The 18,486-nt window shown below is 43.1% G+C and overlaps 1 protein-coding gene across 5 annotated transcripts in view; it reads left to right on the top strand.

Moving 5' to 3' along the window:
* WWP2 (WW domain containing E3 ubiquitin protein ligase 2) overlaps nt 1-18,486 on the top strand; it is a 1,859,587-nt gene that overhangs the window by 1,731,005 nt on the left and 110,096 nt on the right. For all 5 annotated transcript variants that reach the window (XM_044081781.1, XM_044081779.1, XM_044081780.1 and 2 more), the window contains one exon: nt 8,692-8,796. In XM_044081781.1, coding sequence (XP_043937716.1) covers nt 8,692-8,796 — 105 coding nt within the window. The remainder of the gene's footprint in view (nt 1-8,691; nt 8,797-18,486) is intronic.

The raw sequence follows: 18,486 nt of genomic DNA, 5'->3' as shown, positions 1-18,486 counted from the left end.
TGACTATAGGATGAGCTACAAGTACACGCTGCTGTCACAGAAGCAAGAACATTTGCTGTACTTAAACAGTTGTTCTTTTAGTTGGTTTCTTAATAAATTGCCTGTTGCTGTCTCACTTCTGTAGGTAGATAATTCCAGACAGTGGGGCATAACTAAGAGATTGCTTTTCCTTTTGTGGAGGCTTTAAACAAGGTCCAGTGAAGGTAATATTATCTTCTTTGGCCGTCTTTAAGTGTGTGATGAGGATCCTTGATTTGTAATTTTTTTGAGGGTACAATGTCACATTTTTAAGCATTTGTAAATTTGACAGCTACGACAGAGCTAACTGGCCTTGTCATTTACAGGTAGCCAGTTACACTGCTGTAGGAGTTGGCAGTGATGACACTGGAGTTCTCCAAGAAGAACAAATCTGCTGATTTTGTTTATATTTTAGATTTTTTTTTGGCTGGAATGTAAGGTTGCAAGTGGGAGCCCATATTCAGTTTTGGAAGTAAACATATTTTTAGCTAAGGCATTATGAGTTGTAAGGGTGAGCAGGTGAGGTGTAAAATTCTATAACATAGTTTCAGTTTGCGGGGGGGGGGGTGGGATTGCTAATAATATTGTCAGTATGCTTTGCCAATGAAAGAGTGGAGTCAAAGGTGATACTAAGGTGCTGCTGGTCTGTTACTAGTGGTAGTGTGTTGCCATCTGTGTCAGTGATAACTAGATTTGAGGAATGGGGGAGTTTTTGCAGGGTGCCAAGTATCATGATATTAGATTTCAGAGGATTGAAGACTAACATCCAGTCATCCAGACTAGTTTTGAAGGTTGTTATGGTACTCTGTTTGGGTAATATGTTGGATTAGGTTACCTGTTGCACCATCTGCTATTGTTAATATTGTAGTAGTGGGTTAGGTGTCTAGAGCAAGTGTTTGCTTTACCATTGGTTCTATTTAAGTGAAGGCATTTAAAGTGTAGTGGGTCATTCATAGCATTATATGTTAAGCAGAGATTGCCTGTCAGAAGTCAGTATAATGCTGAATAGAGGGACAGTTTTAGTTTGTCAGAGTATATAAAGATACTGAGACATTAGATGTTTTTTGGTTGGCAAACATTAAGGTGTCTTGAGTTGGTTTATGTCCTCAGTGGAGCGCATGCTAAAGGGGGCATAGTATTCAATGATGAGCCTAATAAGAGAAGAATAAAGTGGGACTATTAATAATCACATCCTGACTGATGATGAGAGTGGGATTTACCAACCCCTCAGGCCACATTTTCTTATAGTAAATCCATTGTGTAGTAATGCTCACAGCCTATTGGTTGTGAGGGAGAATTTGCATCCTTCCAGCTAATTTTCTCACTAATGCCTTACCTTCATGGTTAAGAGCCTCTGTCTATCCTGTTTAAATCCACCCTCATTGTCACTTGGGCAGTGACTGTTAGTTTTAACAAAGTCCATGTTGCTACATAACCTTAAGGTAGTTTAAACAAATTGGAAGACAAAAAAAGCATTTTGAAAAAGCCAAACTTGCACGCCTGAGTAGATTATTAGCTCATAGACTTGCAATCATCTGATGTTTATTAAAATGAGTTTTGCTTGTCTGAGAATTGCAGCAAAATTACACCTGCAGACATGCATCCTATGCAGGCAGCCAAATATGTCTGACTGGTGCCGTAGTTTGACTAACACACACACACACACACACACACACACACACACACACACACACACACACACACACACTGCCACCTGCTCTGTTCTTCATGTACCTACACTAACAGTGGTTTGACAAATATTTTACAAGTTGTAAAAGTAGCTGTCAAACTGTGTCATATAACAACTACTGTGACTGCTGTTAAACTGACTGTTGTATTCTGTGCTTTGGCAACTAGTTTGTCAGCTGTTAAAGTGTAGCATAAGAAAGCTAGTTTGACAGCTGTTATATGGGATCACAGAGGGGGTGGAGCTAGGAACTAAAATTTCTATTTAAGGAGTAAACTAAAACATTTCAGAGCTTTACCAGAAAGGCTCATCCAGACTCTGCTACACTTTGCTGTGAAGGAAAGGTTAGTTTGCTGTTATTTTTTGTATTTCTGTATTGCCTTTCTATATTTTGAATACTGTAGTTTGTTTTCTTTACCTTGTGTTTTGCTTGCATTCTGTTTAACAGCATATTAAAACTTCAAAAGAGACCACAGCTCTCTCTGTTCTGAGTCAGGCAGAAATAAGAACTGATTAATTAAGGACTCATTCATAAGACAGAAAAGGTCACTTAAGGTTAATCACTTGTTAACAGAGGGGTGGAGCTAGGAACTAAAATTTCTATTTAAGGAGTAAACTAAAACATTTCAGAGCTTTACCAGAAAGGCTCATCCAGACTCTGCTACACTTTGCTGTGAAGGAAAGGTTAGTTTGCTGTTATTTTTTGTATTTCTGTATTGCCTTTCTATATTTTGAATACTGTAGTTTGTTTTCTTTACCTTGTGTTTTGCTTGCATTCTGTTTAACAGCATATTAAAACTTCAAAAGAGACCACAGCTCTGTCTGTTCTGAGTCAGGCAGAATTTTTAGTTGCCCGCCTCTTATGTTAATCTGACCATATATCTCATTTCTCTCTACTTTCACTGGCTTATGTGAGTAATCACAAAACCATCACTTTTGAAATCCCACCCCTTCAATTATTTAAATTTATTGGCCATCCTACAGTATTTCATAGTACCAAAATACAAAAGTAACCACCCCTTTCAGTCCATCTTGCTGTTTTAAAAATAGTAACTCTCCACTAAACCTTAACTTTTTAAACAGGTAAAACTCAAGTTACCTACTTTCATATCTAACTTCTCTAGTGCACACTGCAGAGTGCATTCTTTTCAATCTTACCTTTAAGCATCCCTGTTACTAGCACTTTCTCTAATACCTAAAAAGATCATCTCTACTTGACTCCAAGTAGACTTTTCTCTATCTGTTAAACCTAGCACTTGCTCCTACAGTACTTATTACCTTGATACGGCACTCTTATAGATAGCACCCCAAAAGGCAAACCCCATTTCTCGGTCACCACGTCCCCGGAATCTCTTTTAAAGTTTTTGTCTAGTCCTTCTAGCATGTCGAGGGATCAGTTGCTAGTGTCCTCTCCTGCTCAGCTGGTGAACCTGGGAATATTGAGGCAATGTTACAATTGCCTCATGTACACAGACAACCCTCTCCTCCTCCCACAAAACACAAATACATGCGAGATGCAACTATACGGCCAAACTGGAGGCTGAGCTCTCTCAACATAGGACTGGCAAGACCAGTCAGGAGGAGAAGGTTACGACACACACTATAGACCCAGTCTCACATAGTACCATCACAACCTCAAATCATACACATAAACACACAAAGACATACTCATGGCTCTGATCAAAATCTACCAAAACAGCAGAGGCCACCAAAGCAGACACCCAAACAACCACCACCTCAGAACACAACACCTGCAACACATAGACCTCACAGTCAGAGTGTCAAACAGTCACAGCCCTTAAGGCCAAACACAATGCCAGACACACTAGTCATTGGTGACTCCATAGTCAGACACACTGACGTCCCGCTCACCAGACTGAGTAAGGAGAAGGTCACAGTAAGCTGCCTGTCGGGCGCTAGAATCCGCCACATAACGCAAGCACTCAGGTCTCTCAACAGCAGGTACAAATATGACTCAGTCATTGTCCACGCTGGTGTAAACGACCTGAGACGCACCTCCTTGGACTACATGAAAAGAGACATTGAGGAGCTCTCTGATTATGTAGCCCAGGCAGGTATGACCCTGACCTTGAGCAGTATCCTACCTTCACCAAGAATGATGCCACAATACAGAGATAAGATGATCAGCTTTAACAATTGGCTTAAACTCTGGTGTCATTCAAAGGGGATCCAATGTCTGTCTGCCTGGGATGACATGCTGGACAAGCCACGCTGCTTCGCAAGGGACGGCTTGCACCTGTCACCCTGGGATTCGGATATTGGCAAAGGCTCTTGCCACCCCATAGTGCCTTTTTAGGCAAGGCTCAAATTCTAAACCTACCACCCTAGAACACAAAAAGGAAAAAACTAAGGGTAATGCTGCTCAATGCCAGAAGTCTAAATCTCAAAATGCACGCACTCAAGGCCCTTCTCAGTATGGAGAACATCGATGTCTGTGCAGTGACAGAAACCTGGTTCAAGGCTCCTGAGAGCACCCCAGCACTATCAGGTTTTACCTCTTATCATGTGTTCCGCCCCAAAATCCGGACAATACCAAGAAAGGAGGGGTATCCATATTCATCAAAGACACCCACACCTCAAGACTGGTGGCAACGCACGATGCATCGGAGACCATCCAGGTGCAATTAACCATAGGCAAGACTGCTCTGCAAATTGTAGCATGTTACAGGCCACCCTCACAAACTCAGGAACCTCACATGGCCTTCCTGAAAACACTAGAGGGGATAAATGTATCACCAAACACCATCATACTAGGTGACTTCAATTACCCTAATATAGACTGGGAACACTACTCAAGCCCAAACACCCTAGCCCAAAAGTTCCTGGAATTCATAAACTCAAATGCCATGGAACAACTAGTCACCATCCCCACAAGAGGAGAAAACATACTTGATCTCATCATCACGAACATGGGAGCACAATGTTCAACACCGGAAGTATACCCCTCACTGGTGAGATCAGATCACAAACTAATCTCGCTGGAGGTCCTCATCCCACCCCCACCTGAAATAAAAAAGACCACAGTAAAGAACTTCTCGAAAGCCGACTTCACACTTCTAAAGACTAGTGTGGTCTCCTTTAAGGCCCCCGAGCCGACGGAAAACAGTACTCAAGCCGCTGAATCACTTACAAATGTCTTCTACCAGCACCTGCAGGACTGCATGGATAAGGCAATCCCAAGCAAAACAAAGACTCTTTGTACCAAAGGCAAGCGTCCACTCTGGTGGACCCCAGCCATAAACAAACTCTACAACAAAAGGAGGAAGCTACTACAAGATAGAGCAAAATCCTTAAAAGGTAAGACACCCTTGATCACTATAAGTAAAAACTAAGAGCTCTCATAAAATCATCCAAAGCAAATTTTGAGAGAAAAATAGCTAAAGACTCAAAAGACAATCATAAGGCCTTCTTTAGCTATGTTAGAAACCTGGGAGGAAACTCCCAGATATGCTCAGAACTAGTTCAAAATGATGTGAAGATTACTGATCCTACAGACATTGCCAACATACTGGCTGACAGCTTCAGTGCAAACTTCTCCCCTCCCCAAAAGGAGAGATATCTATACCAAGCGATTTCAGCCCCCAAACATCTCCAACGCCCAAGTGAGAACTGCTCTCTCCAAAGCAATAAACACAGCATCCATGGGACCTGATGGTGTCCCCGGCTGTGTGCTCCACGAACTCAATGAGGAATTAAACCCACAGCTAGGACAGCTGTTTAATCATAGTCTTACCTCTGGATACGCACTCCAGGAGTGGCGCACTGCAACTGTGGTCCCACTTCACAAAGGCGGTGCCTCCACCGACCCTGGAAATTACCGCCCATTAGCTTGACAAGCCTTATCTGCAAAGCCATGGAGAGGATCATAATGGACCTCATAAATAAAGACATAGGGAATTTGCAGACTTTGGATCCATCCCAGTTTGGCTTTGTCAAAGGCAGATCATGCCTTCTAAACTTGGTTGACTTTTTCAAACAGTCACCAAAGCCATTGATGAGGGAAAGGCAGTCCATACAGCCTACCTCGATCTGGCGAAGGCCTTTGATACAATACCCCACTCGGGTATCATTGAAAAACTCATCAGCTTAAATGTTAACCCATACATCACAAGATGGGTTGCAAACTGGCTGAGTGACAGAACCCACAGGGTCAGAGTTGCTGGCGCCATGTCAGACTCAAAGCCTGTCACAAGTGGTGTACCACAGGGCTCAGTCCTGGGCCCACTCTTGTTTGGCATCTACTTTTCTGAAGTACAAGCAAACACAGGAGGGTTATGGCTGACAAAGTTTGCAGATGACTGCAAACTGGGCCATAGTAGAAAACACATCTGACACAGATATCCTTCAGAAGGGTCTCACAGAAACGGATAACTGGTGCCAGAGCCATGGCCTAAAGTTAAATGCCAAAAATGCATAGTCATACCCTTCGGGAAAAACAAGGTTACCCTAGCTACCAAATAGGTGGCAATCCACTGAGTACAGAAGAAGTTATCAGGGACCTGGGGACCCAGGTTGATAGTAGTCTGTCATTCGACACCCATGTAGCTAAAGTAGTTAGGAAGACCTTCTACATTGCCCCCCTTATCATGAAGGGATTCTCATCTAGATCAAGGGAGGTCATAGTCTCCCTATACTCATCACTCATCAGACCAATGATTGAGTACAATGCCCCATTCGGAATGTATCTGACCCGACACTTGCAGCAGCTGGAGAGGCCACAAAAGTTCCTCACCAAAAGGATAAAGGGTCTCAAACATCTGTCCTATGCTGCCCGACTGAAAGAACTCCAGCTCTATTCAGTCGCCACCGCTTGCTCAGAGGTGACCTTTGCCTAACATACAAGGCCATGTCAAACCCAGATTTGATGAATATGCTTCACCTCAAAAATCTAGATCCGTCAGAGCCACAAGGGCGGAGACTTAAACCTCGACACGGCTATTAATAGGACGTGCTGGAGGGATAGATTCATCACCCAAAGACTCCCTATGCTGTGGAATAAAATCCCGGTATATGTGAGGCAGAGCACCTCGCTGGCCTTGTTCAAGAAAAATCTTGACCAATGGATGGGAGATCGCAGATATACCCCAGGGATTACCTCAGTGTCACTGCTCAACAGAGGCACAGCAAAATAATGGGTATAGTTCCCCATACTAAAGGGGTGGCGTAAGCCACAAAACTATGGGCTAGGCTTGTAAATGCCCTCGGGCAGATAGCCTAGTATGAACCTATGAACCTATGAACCTATAGCTTTGTCCTACTCTGATTCTGCTACTGAATTATTTAACCACAGCACAGCTGTAAGCATGCACAGATCTGGTATGGTACGGTATGGGCATCTGTGAATCCTCATACTTTGCACTTATCCTTGCATAGCAGTGCTGTCAGAAGAGCAAGGAGCGGATTACTTTAGGCCACACCCATACACTGGCACAATACAGTACCATCTAGGCCAGGATTGTAGCTGAAAGAGTCTTTGGACCAGTCTAAGTACCAAATAGAAAATAAGTAAATATGTAAATAACAAAATGCTGCTTAGTAAAGCAGAGCTGTGCTACTGAGCAATCCGTAGAGCCTTTGCATGCTTCTGAGCACCAAGGAGTCTATGAATCGTAGGCAACTTGCATACCATGCAAAGCTGTGTGTGCAGCTCTGTGTAGTACCCATGATATCTGTGAATTGTACTCTAATTTTTGATGAGTTAATTTGCTCAATATAATAAACGTGAGGCAGTTATAATCACGTCTTCTGTTTGTCAAAGTAGCATGAGAAATTAATGGTAAAGCAAGTGGGGTGCTCATTTCTCGGAGCATTGTGATGGGAAAAGACTAGTAATATAAAGGAGATTAAATAAAAATGTGTTTTCTCTCATCTCCCTGAGTGGTGGAGTAGGATGGGGATTTGCAGAATTTGGACTGTTGGTTGTGAACTGCCTTTCCTCCCAGAGATTGATACCAGGGTGGAGAGGGAGAGTGCTGGGTGGAAGTCCAGCTCTGGTGAAGTTTTTAGTCAGGTCTTGATCAGATACTGCAGTTGGAAAGGGGATATCTGGCGGAGTATATAATGTATTGCATGCTGGCTATGGGAATTTGTTGGAGGGGGACTGGGGGAAGACTGGAGGGGCAATTTTTAAGGAAATTGTGAGGGGACATCTATATAGTTCCTGGATGTAAGACAGAGTCCAGAAGAGTTAGAATTGTTGCTTTGAGGTGTTTGCATGGTTATTTTTATATCCCAGGTGGACATGACATTGAAGATTTTTTCTTGGGTGGTTAAAGGGTGCTGGGGGTGTGATGGGGAAGAGCTGGCTGGGGCTGTTTTTAGGAATGTAGCAAGTTAGCAACTTTTAAAATATTCCCTGCTGAGTGCTCTGTCAGGGATGTTTGGGGAGTGAATAGCTGTGGCTAAAGTGATATTTTTGAATTGGGACATGGGATCCAAACTGCCTGTACTTGGTGGGGCCTTACTGGGTCTGATGCTATTGGCTACCAAGAATGGCAATTACTGGTGAATGGAAATCAAAGTCTAAGTCAATTGTAATTAAAGTACTGAATGTTATGAAGACGATGGGGGGGGGGGGACTGGAGGTGTGATCTTTGTGGGAGGAATGGATTACATAGAGGTAGACGGAATTTGTGAGAACTGTGCATGCAGAGTGATGTTCAGGGAAGAGTGAGGTTGGTGGGTGAATATAACAGTTAATGCAGTTTTGGAGTGAATGATAATTGTTAAAAGATAGAAAGAAAACATATGAAATGTATAATGCATGAATATGAAAATGTTGGTATTGTTTGTTTTCTTTTTTATTAATGTATATCTGTCTATGTGTTAACTGATAATAAATAAAGGTGTTTCAAAAAATAAAAATTAAAAAAAAAATGAATGCAGAAGTGGTGTACAAATATGTAGCTGTTTGTGCAGCTGATTTCAGAATAATTTGTGGTGTCTCTCTCCCTTTTACCCTGCAGCTTATGTTGTGTGGAATGCAAGAGATTGATCTTACTGACTGGCAGAAGAACACAATCTACCGTCATTATACTAAGAATAGTAAACAGATCCAGTGGTTCTGGCAGGTAAGCATGTCCCTGTTTCTTCATTAGCTTTCATTGCTGGAACTGAGCTTTTCATTTAGTACTAAATATATGCGTTATTTAAGACTGCAATATCTTTGACAGTTTAGCTCAAATATGATTACATACAGCAAAGTCTCTGTATTATTGCTCTTTCCACACTGCTGCATTAGATGAATGAAAAACAGTTATCTCACCCCACGTCATAGAGTTATTGTTCAGCAAGTTGAATGAGGGTATTTTAATTTTTAATTACCAGTACAGGGCTGCCATATTTCAATGAGTATCACATGTTAATTTATCTCTGGCAGAGATGTTACTGACCAAAGGTTATACAAAATATAACTGTGAATAAAAAGAAATTTACAAATTTAAAAGCACCAAAGACAAGGCTGCTGACCTGTAATGAAGTTGTCTGATAACGGTGAGTGAGATCCCAGAATGTAGTGGTTAGTTGATGGTTTTCACATTGATCACTGCTGCCGTAGCTTTAGCTATATGGATTATATCCTGCCAAAGAAATAACAGATTGCCAGCTTCGAAAGCTTCAGGGCACCTTCCACTCATCCAAACTATCAGTCAACTTGTGCTGAGCTGACTAAAAAACAGGTTTCGGCACGAAGTCCTTCAAAGCTTTCCTGCTACTGAAGAGTGTACTCCTCTGAGGCATTCAGTGATCGACGATCGACTTGTGCTGTTCCTTTGCTGGGCAGTCAAGTTCCTTTTGAGGAAAAACTTGTTTCTGTAGATGTTTTCTAAGCCACATTTACCTCCTTTGGATATTGTCTTTGATCGGCAGTCCAGGATAATGTGTTAATCTCTTTATACACGGTCTGGTCCAGAAATGGTTTCTGTCTAACTTCAGTTTAAAATTAGCATTTCACCAGGACAGAATTTTTGTTGATTGCAAGAGGATACCTTGTGAGGGAGATAAAATATGTGAATATCTTTTGATAAGAACTGCATGCTCCAGCTTTGTGTCCAACATTTTATTCGATTCTTAGGTAATTGTAGTAAAATGACATTAGAAACAATGTCTTTTTCATCTGATCCAACAACTGGGTTTTGTATCAGACTGGATCCAACCTCAGAAATTTTCAAGAGCTTCGATCCAGGGCTCTGACTTCTCCCACAGTCCATAGTTCTGTTTTGTCCCCAGATTATCTCAGATCTGATTTGCCACTTGATCCATCAGGACATGTGATTCAAGAGCTCTGATATTCATCTTACAGAAAGACATATTACAGTTTTTTTAGCTATATTTGGTCTGTCTCTTCACCTCTTTCTTTTTTGATTTTATTCTGTATATCACCCTATTTTCAAAATAAAAAACAACTTCTCTATACTCTGTTTTCCTTGAGGACAATAAACTGATAGTATCAATATTTGGCTTTCTTAGTCAGTTTTAGGGTTGAATTAGTTAGGGGATTGTTGTTGTTTTTATTATTATTGTTGTATTGTGGAAGTGAGCTGTTTACCATTGTTTTCCCATGCATACTAAAACATTGAGTAAAAAGGACACACAGACAAACCAGTCAGTAAAAACTAAAAGAAAAATCTAGCCAAGCTAGAGTTTCCACTGTGCAATTCCTTAAATCTCTTGTATTAGAGGCAAATGGGATATATGCAAATGACCATTTAAGGACATCAGATGGAAAGCCACCCCCCCCCCCCCCCCAGCAAAGGTAACCATCTTGAAAAACTTCTCCAAAGCTGACTTTGGACTCCTAAAAACAGAGGTGGCTAACTTCAAGGCACCCATGCCAATGGAAAATAGCTGCATGACTGCTGAATCACACACCAATGCACTGTACAAACATGTACATAAATGCATAGAGCTAGCCATACCCAACAGAACCAAGATGCTCTCCTCCAAAAAAGGAAGCCAATCTGGTGGTCCCCTGCCATTAATAAACTCTACAACAGAAGGAAGAAACTGTTGCAGAAAAAGGTGAAATCCCAAGACTGGAAAAACTCCCTTATTAGCCTCAACAAAAAGTTGAGATACCTCATCTAATCCTCTAAGGCCAGCTGTGAAGGTAGAATTGCAGCAGACACTAAAAACAATCACAAAGCCTTCAATGGCTATATCAAGAACCTCCACGGCAGTACCCAGATTTGCTCTGAGTTACTACACAATGGCACCTCCTATACTGAGCCAACAGATATTGCCAACATACTAGCCGACAGATTAATTGTCGACTTTACCCCTCCCCCCCAAGGACTGATCACAACACCGGAAGAATGCCAGGCACCCAGCATTACTGCAGCACAGGTTAAAGCTGCATTGTCCAAGGCCAAGAATACAGCTATCATGGGACCTGATAATATCCCTGCCTGTGTTCTACGTGAACTACAAGGCGAACTGGCACCACATCTGTGTGCCCGCTTCAGTCACAGCCTCACCTCAGGCTTTGTCCCTACCGAATGAAGCCCTGCTACAATCATCCCTGTCCATAAAAGGGGAGCGACTACAGACCCTGGGAATTATCACTCCATTAGCCTGATGGATGAGTCTGATATGTAAAGCTATGGAGCGCATCATCATGGACCTGATTAATGAAAGATATAGGAAATCTCCAAACTATAGACCCCATGCAATTTGGCTTTGTGAAAGGGAGATCATGCCTGCTCAACCTGGTTGACTTCTTTGAGTCAGTCTACTATGCATCAACCCCTATATCACTAGGTGGGTTGCAAATTGGCTCACAGGTAGAACACACAGTGTGAAAGTAGCGGACTCCAAGTCAGACTGCCGACCAGTCACGAGTGGAGTCCTACAGGGATCGGTCCTGGGTCCTTTCCTCTTCAGCATCTACTTTTCAGAAGTCCAGGCCAACACAAAGGGACTCTGGCTGACCATGTTCGTAAACAACTCCAAGCTGGGAGCCATTATTAATTCTGCAAGTGATGCAGACTTCCTACAGAAATGCCTCATTGAACCAATGACTGGTGTTGAAACCATGGCCTTAAGCTTAACGCCAAAAAATGCATCTTCATCCCCTTTGGTAAAAACTCAGTTCCCACTAATTACCACATCAGTGGGAGCCTACTGGACACTGAAGGTGTTATAAGAGATCTGGGGATGCAGGTTGACAGTAACCTCTCCTTTGACCACCGCATTGCCACTGTGGTCAGAAAGCCCTCCTGTGTGGCACATCTCATTACCAAGGGGTTTGCATCCAGGAAGAAAGAGGTCATCATCTCTCTCTACTCTTCCCTCATTAGACCATACATCGAGTATAATGCCTCATTTGGCATGTATCTCACTAGACACCTGCAACAGCTGGAGAGGCCACAGAAGTGCCTCATGAAGAGGATCCTAGGCATTAAACACAGGTCCTACATGGACAGACTCAAAAGACTCCAGCTATTCTCTGTCTCATATTGCCTACTTAGAGGCAGTCTCTGTTTGACTTACAAAGCCATGTCTGACCCAGCTCTGTTAGAAATGCTACATCTAAAGAAATCCCAATCTCTCTGCACCACATGCTCCAGAGACCTTAACCTCATTACCACAATCAACAGAACATGCTGGAGGGACAGGTTCCTCACCAGAGACTGCGCATGCTCTGGAAAAGACTTCCCCATACATGTCAAGCAGAGCACCTCGTTGTCCCTCTTCAAGAGAAATCTTGCTGAGTGTATGGGTAATAGAAAGTTCACCCCGGGGATCACTCCAGTGGCTCTACTTGATAGAGGCACTGGGAACTAATGTCGGGCGGCATGATGCTAGGGCACTCCTGTGGGCTAGGCTTGTAAAGGCTCCAGAGCTATTAGCCTAGTACACACCTACGAACCTATGATTCAGCTATATGCTATATGGCAGTTCTGAATACCCATGACTTTTTTTTTTCCTTTTAAGCCTGTTATGGACAAGTTCAGGCCAATAAAGTCAAACCCCAGCATGTTGGACAAGGCCACTGGATGTAGAAAAATTTCCATCCTGTAGCCTCAAGATATCACCACAGGATCTTTACTCACTGTGCACCTGCTGTTTAGTAGTTGCACATTTAGAATGACTGTGAGGCTTGTGCTTCTTTTGGGGCTGTAGCATTACAAAAACACAGAGATAAGCAAGTACTGAAGGGCCTTCTTCCTGCCCAAGCAGGAAGTTCAGCACCTCCTTCCCTAGAGGTTTCTTCTCCCTCAGCAAGGAAGAAGGAGAAATTGAAAGATCAAAAGAATGAAAAAACAAGGAGAGAGGAAAACCTAAGCAAAAAAAAAAAGAGAGAGAGAACAAAAAAAAAGATAAGAAAAATCCAGGAAAAGGTCAATGGAACCGTTAAACCTCTCCAGCCCAGAACCAAAGACACCAAGGTGTTCAGATCCAGAGCCTCTATCTACCCCTCTACATTTCTCACTTGAGCCGGTGAGGTTGAAGCTTCATTCCCCACTCCTGTAAGAGATGCTCTTTTCTCAGCCACCTTTGGCACCTTCATCCTTCAGGTCCTTCCTTTCATTGAGGAGTCTTTTGGAAGCAGAGATTGACAGGATGTTGTGGAAGTTCCTTTGGACTCTGATTCAGCTAGGGGTCATTCCAGCACTGACCCCTTCCAGGGATCTGGGTAAGGCCCATACTGCCCTGCCACTGGTTTCTCCTGTTCTGGTCCAACTTTTGGATTTGAAGCCCACAGATCCAAGTTTGCTTGATAGAGCATTCATGTCGGAGCCAACAGCCTTTATGAGTTTCACTCCGAATGTTTCCCTTGCTGTCTCAACTCTGACAGTGTCAGATCAGGATGAGTCTTGGAGCCAAAGTGCCAGAGTTAAGGCTCAGGGTTTGGGACGACTCTGAAGTTCTCGGATCCATCCCTTCACCTCAGGGCCTTGGCTCTCAACAGTTCAACTCTATTGTCAGCCTTGGAATGGGGTCAGGTTAGCACTGAGGGCAACCCAATCTTTCCCAATGCAGATCAGGTGGTTGCTCCCTCAGCCCTGATTTCATCTTCGGCCTTCAAGGCATTCGAGACAGTTTTCACACGTCAAGAAAGGGGGTGTCTCTACCACACTCTGCTCTGTTCCAGCCTTGTGAGAGTCCTGTTTTTGTATCTGCTCATTCTGATTAGCAGTGACTTCCTTCACCCTCAGGGGTCCACACCAGCTGAGCACCCCATCTGATTCTGAGCCTTCCCTGCAAGTCCACACAGGGGAGGTTTGAGGAAATGATGGTTCCCCTCAATCTCCTCTACAGGACATCTCCTTTAGAGAAATTCTGGAGTTAATGAAGTAGAAATTGAATTATTCTTCTGAAACTCCTCTTCTGGGGAGTCTCTGTTTCTTGTGGCATTTGAAGCTGGCTCTTCTACCTTCTGTTTTTTTCACCAACTGATGAACTAATAGACCTAGTTTTTCTGTGGATATGGAAGGAACCTGATGTGTTGGAGCTAATTCCAGGAACACTAGATAAGATATTGGGGGCCCCAAGACTAAGTCCCACTGGAGCAAGGGTCCTCAGAAGATGCTGTGAACATTGTAGTAGCTACAAGGAAGGAGCTCTCAGAAGCGAGCACATATATTCATCAACCTAATAGATAATCTAGGGCTTTGGAAAGATTTGATAAACCAATGTTTCTCCGGCCAAAAATGAAGTTGAAGAAATCAGAGTCTGAAGTGCCTGCTGTTTAGTTGGACCCAAACTTATGAACTGTGCTTCTTGACAATACATCAGGCCATCAGGGTTTCTTGACTGCCCCCACTGTCATGATCTCATTGGAGGCTGATAAGGCTTAACTGATCAGACATCCACCTCAGCCAGGATGGGGGAACCACAACTGGTTATCTCAGAGGGACTTGAGGGCATTCCTCTGATTTTGGTTAGGGAAAAAAATTCTGTACTTTTATTAAGGTACATGAGGTTTCAGACCCACCACATTTTGTACAAGTTCATGTCCCTTCAAAAAATTCTGTACTTTTATTAAGGTACATGAGGTTTCAGACCCACCACATTTTGTACAAGTTCATGTCCCTTCAAAAAAAAGCAGAAGTCCAAGCATACTTCTTCTTCTCTTTTTCTGTCAGTGGACCCTCAGGAGTGGTATGATTTTCTCACTGTTATGTCTCTTAAGCTCCCTCAGTTCTTTTGCCCCCCCCCCCAAGAGCATAGACAGTTATCTTCTGAGGATGAAGATTCAGACTGAGATGTAGATTCCTTGACCTTCTTTTCCCATATACAGTCACCTCTAGATTTTGAATCTGAGGAGGATGATACTTTGTCTCCTGATTCCCTGTTGAAGGAATTTAACTTTGGGTACACAGTGTTAAAGATGATGCAACACGTCCAATGAGAAGGATAGCAAGTGTCAGATATGCAAAAAAGATATCTATTGTATGCACATGGGAGTGCTGAAACCTTCAGTTATGCCTCCAGTTTTGGAAGGTTTAGAGGATAAATTTGTCACTACTTCCCTTAACCCAGATTCCTAGCACCCTACCCCCCCCAAAAAAAAATGACAGTTTCTATAGTCTCTGATTTACATAAACTCTTTTATAAAAATCCTTCATTTGCCTCTGCTCTCATTTCCTTAGAATATGACAACCCTACCAAGCTGTTACCCTCGTCCAGTACATTACCCATTGACAAAGATAGCAGAGCTGTTGATTGGTACAGAAAGAAGGTACACTTATCTGCTACTCCCAGAGTTTGGGAAACAAAAATCATGTCTTTCTCATGGAAGGGGAGATTCCTTTATGCCTTCACTCCCCTCCCCAGGGTCCATCTCAAAGTCAAGAAAGACAAACCAAAAATCTTACTGGCAGCACGCTTTTGGCCCTTCATCTGGTCCAGGGAATCCTCACAAGTTACCTCACAGGAAGGAGTTATTCACATATCCAGATCTTCAGTCTCTGAATCTAGCTCTTTGGATGGTCAGATTTTGATTCCATATAGGCACGTTTTCCCAGTAGATTGCAGGTATTACAAGGGAATAGAAAGCCTACTACATGAAAACCTTGTGATTCCAAGTAGAAGAAATGTTCTGTTTGGTGCCAGAAGAAGAAGAAGAAATAGGCTCCTTATGAAATGGGTATTCTTGTCATTCTGTCTTTATTTGTGTGAGTTGCTCAATTCAGGACTGGAATTTTCCTCCACTAAAGATCATTTATCAACAATTTCTGCCCTTAGATCTATTGTGTCTACATGTTTTGAGGTCTAACAGTTATTGAAAAAAGGCATTGCATCCTTCACATAAGGCCACCAAGGAAATCTATTCCTTCTCCTTGTGACATGAATTATATCATGGAAAAGTTAACTCTTTTCATCCTATGAGCATGCTTCCTCATCTACTCAAATTCTGTATTTGGAAAACAGTCCTGCTGATAGCTCTTACTTACTTCATCTAAAAGAATTTCAGAGTCATAAGCTCTTCATTCAAGCTTTCATCAAAACATAAATTAAAGGTCATGCTGCTAAACGCTGGGAGTCTAAACATGAAACTGAAATCATTGCAAGCATTCTTAACTCTGGAAGATGCTGACATTTGAGCAGTCACAGAAACCTGGTTCAGAGCTGCGGAGAGCATCCCAGCCATACCAGGTTACTCATCCTGTCATATATTCAGACCCCAAACCATGGCCAGCTAAGCAAAAGGAGGTGGAGTTGCAGTATATATAAAAGACATACACACCTGGTCAAACAGTATGACACACCGGAGACACTCCAGGTGCAGTTAACCATTGACAGGACCCCTATTCAAAACCTAGTTATCTACAGGCCCCCAACTTTGACTCAAGATGCCCACTACACCTATCTGGACCTCTTCGAATCTATCAAAATTCAACCCTTTACCCTGATCCTGGGCAACTTTAACTATCCAGCCATAGATTGGAAGAGCTACTCATGCCAAAATACGAATGCCCAGCGATTCCTTAATTTTGTCAATGCAAATGCCTTGGACCAGCTGGTTGACACCCCCACAAGAGGTGAAAATATCTTGGACTTGGTGTTAACCAACATGAGTAACCACTGCAGGATCCCTACAGTGTCCTCCTCCCTGATACGATACGACCACAAAGCCGTCACTTTTGAAGTCACCATCTCCCCGACCTCCCCCTAGATAGGGTCAAACAAAAAAACTTCTTGAAAGCTGATTACAACCTCCTGAGGGAAGGTATAAACAGCTTTACAGCTCCCTCGCCTCCATAGGAACTGGCACATATGTCCAAACCTACACCAAAGTACTATGCAAGCACTTATATAGCTGCATGGAGTCAGGAATACCTGACAGGACAAAATCCTCCTCCTCAAAGAATAGTAAACCTGTCTGGTGAACTTCAGCAATAAATAAACTCTATAATAAAAGGAAAAAGCTGCTATCCAGGACCAAGAAGGAGCAGGTGCCTAATTGGAAGCAATCTCTCCTCAGTCTGAGCAAGCAAATGAGAGCAGTAGTGAAATCCCCCAAAGCAAACTTTGAGTCCAAACTGGCCAGATCTACTAAAAACAGTCAAAAGGCTTTCTTCACATATGTCCACAATCTCAATGGAAGTACCCACCCATATCTGCTCAGAATTGGTGGTCAAGGACACCCCATACACAAACATCGTAGATATAGTCAACCTACTGGTAGACAGGTTCACTGAAAACTTCACCTCGCTGTCCCCCCAATCAGTAAATCAAGACATCCCCAACACCTGTCCCCCTCCCCTTATCTCTAGGGAGCAAGTCATCACTACCCTGTCAAAGGCAAAAAAATACAGCCTACATGGGACCAGATAACATCCCAGGCTGCATCCTGCATGAACTCAGACGGGAACTTGTAGCACCATTAGGCACCCTATTCAACCAAAGCCTGAGTATTGGCTTCATCCCAGCTGAGTGGAGGACAGCCACTGTCATCCCTTTGCACAAAGGTGGAGCATCCACCGATCCAGGAAAAATGAGACCCATCAGCCTAACTAGCTTGATCTGCAAGGCAATGAAGTGGATTGTCATGGACTTCATTAACAAGGACATTGGCAATCTCCAAACACTTGATCCCACACAGTTTGATTTTGTGAAGTGGAGGTCATACTTGTCAAATTTGGTCGAATTCTTTGAGACAGTCACCAAAGCCATGGATGAAGGGAAGCTGGTGCGCACCACCTACCTTGACCTGGCTAAAGCCTTTGATACTATTCCCCATTCTGGTATAATAGATAAACTCTGTCAACTAGGCATCGGTCCATATGTTAACAGATGGGTAGCAAACTGGCTCACTGATAGAACCCACCTAGTCAAAATAGGGGAAGCCACCTCAAGCAGTCGACCTGTAATGGGTGGTGTACCCCAGGGATACAGTCACCCTACGGTCTTGGGGCCTTTGTTTTTTGGGATATAATTCTCTGAGGTGCAGGCCAAAACCACTAGGCTATGGCTGAAAAAGTTTGCAGATGACTGCAAGATGGGCTGTGTCATCAGTTCCCCTAGTGATGTGGACATCCTCCAAGAGGGTCTCACCCAAACATATGAATGATGTCAGAAACATGGGCTCAAACTGAATGCCAAAAAATGCATCATCATTCCCTTTGGGGAGAGTTGACATCCCCACAAATGATCACATTGATAATAAGGCACTAAACATGCAATCAGTCGTGAGGGACTTGGGAACCCAGGTTGATGGCAAACTGACTTTTGACCACCATATTGCCTCCATTGTACGAAAAGCTTTCTGCATGGCCCACCTCATCAGTAGGGGTATCTCATGTAGGGAAAAG

The sequence above is a fragment of the Protopterus annectens genome, chromosome 8.part1 (assembly GCF_019279795.1).
Source record: "Protopterus annectens isolate FY-2018-M chromosome 8.part1, PAN1.0, whole genome shotgun sequence".
Lineage (NCBI taxonomy): Eukaryota > Metazoa > Chordata > Ceratodontiformes > Protopteridae > Protopterus > Protopterus annectens.
Note: the sequence above shows the minus strand (reverse complement) of the source record. Positions and strands in the feature narration are given on the sequence as shown.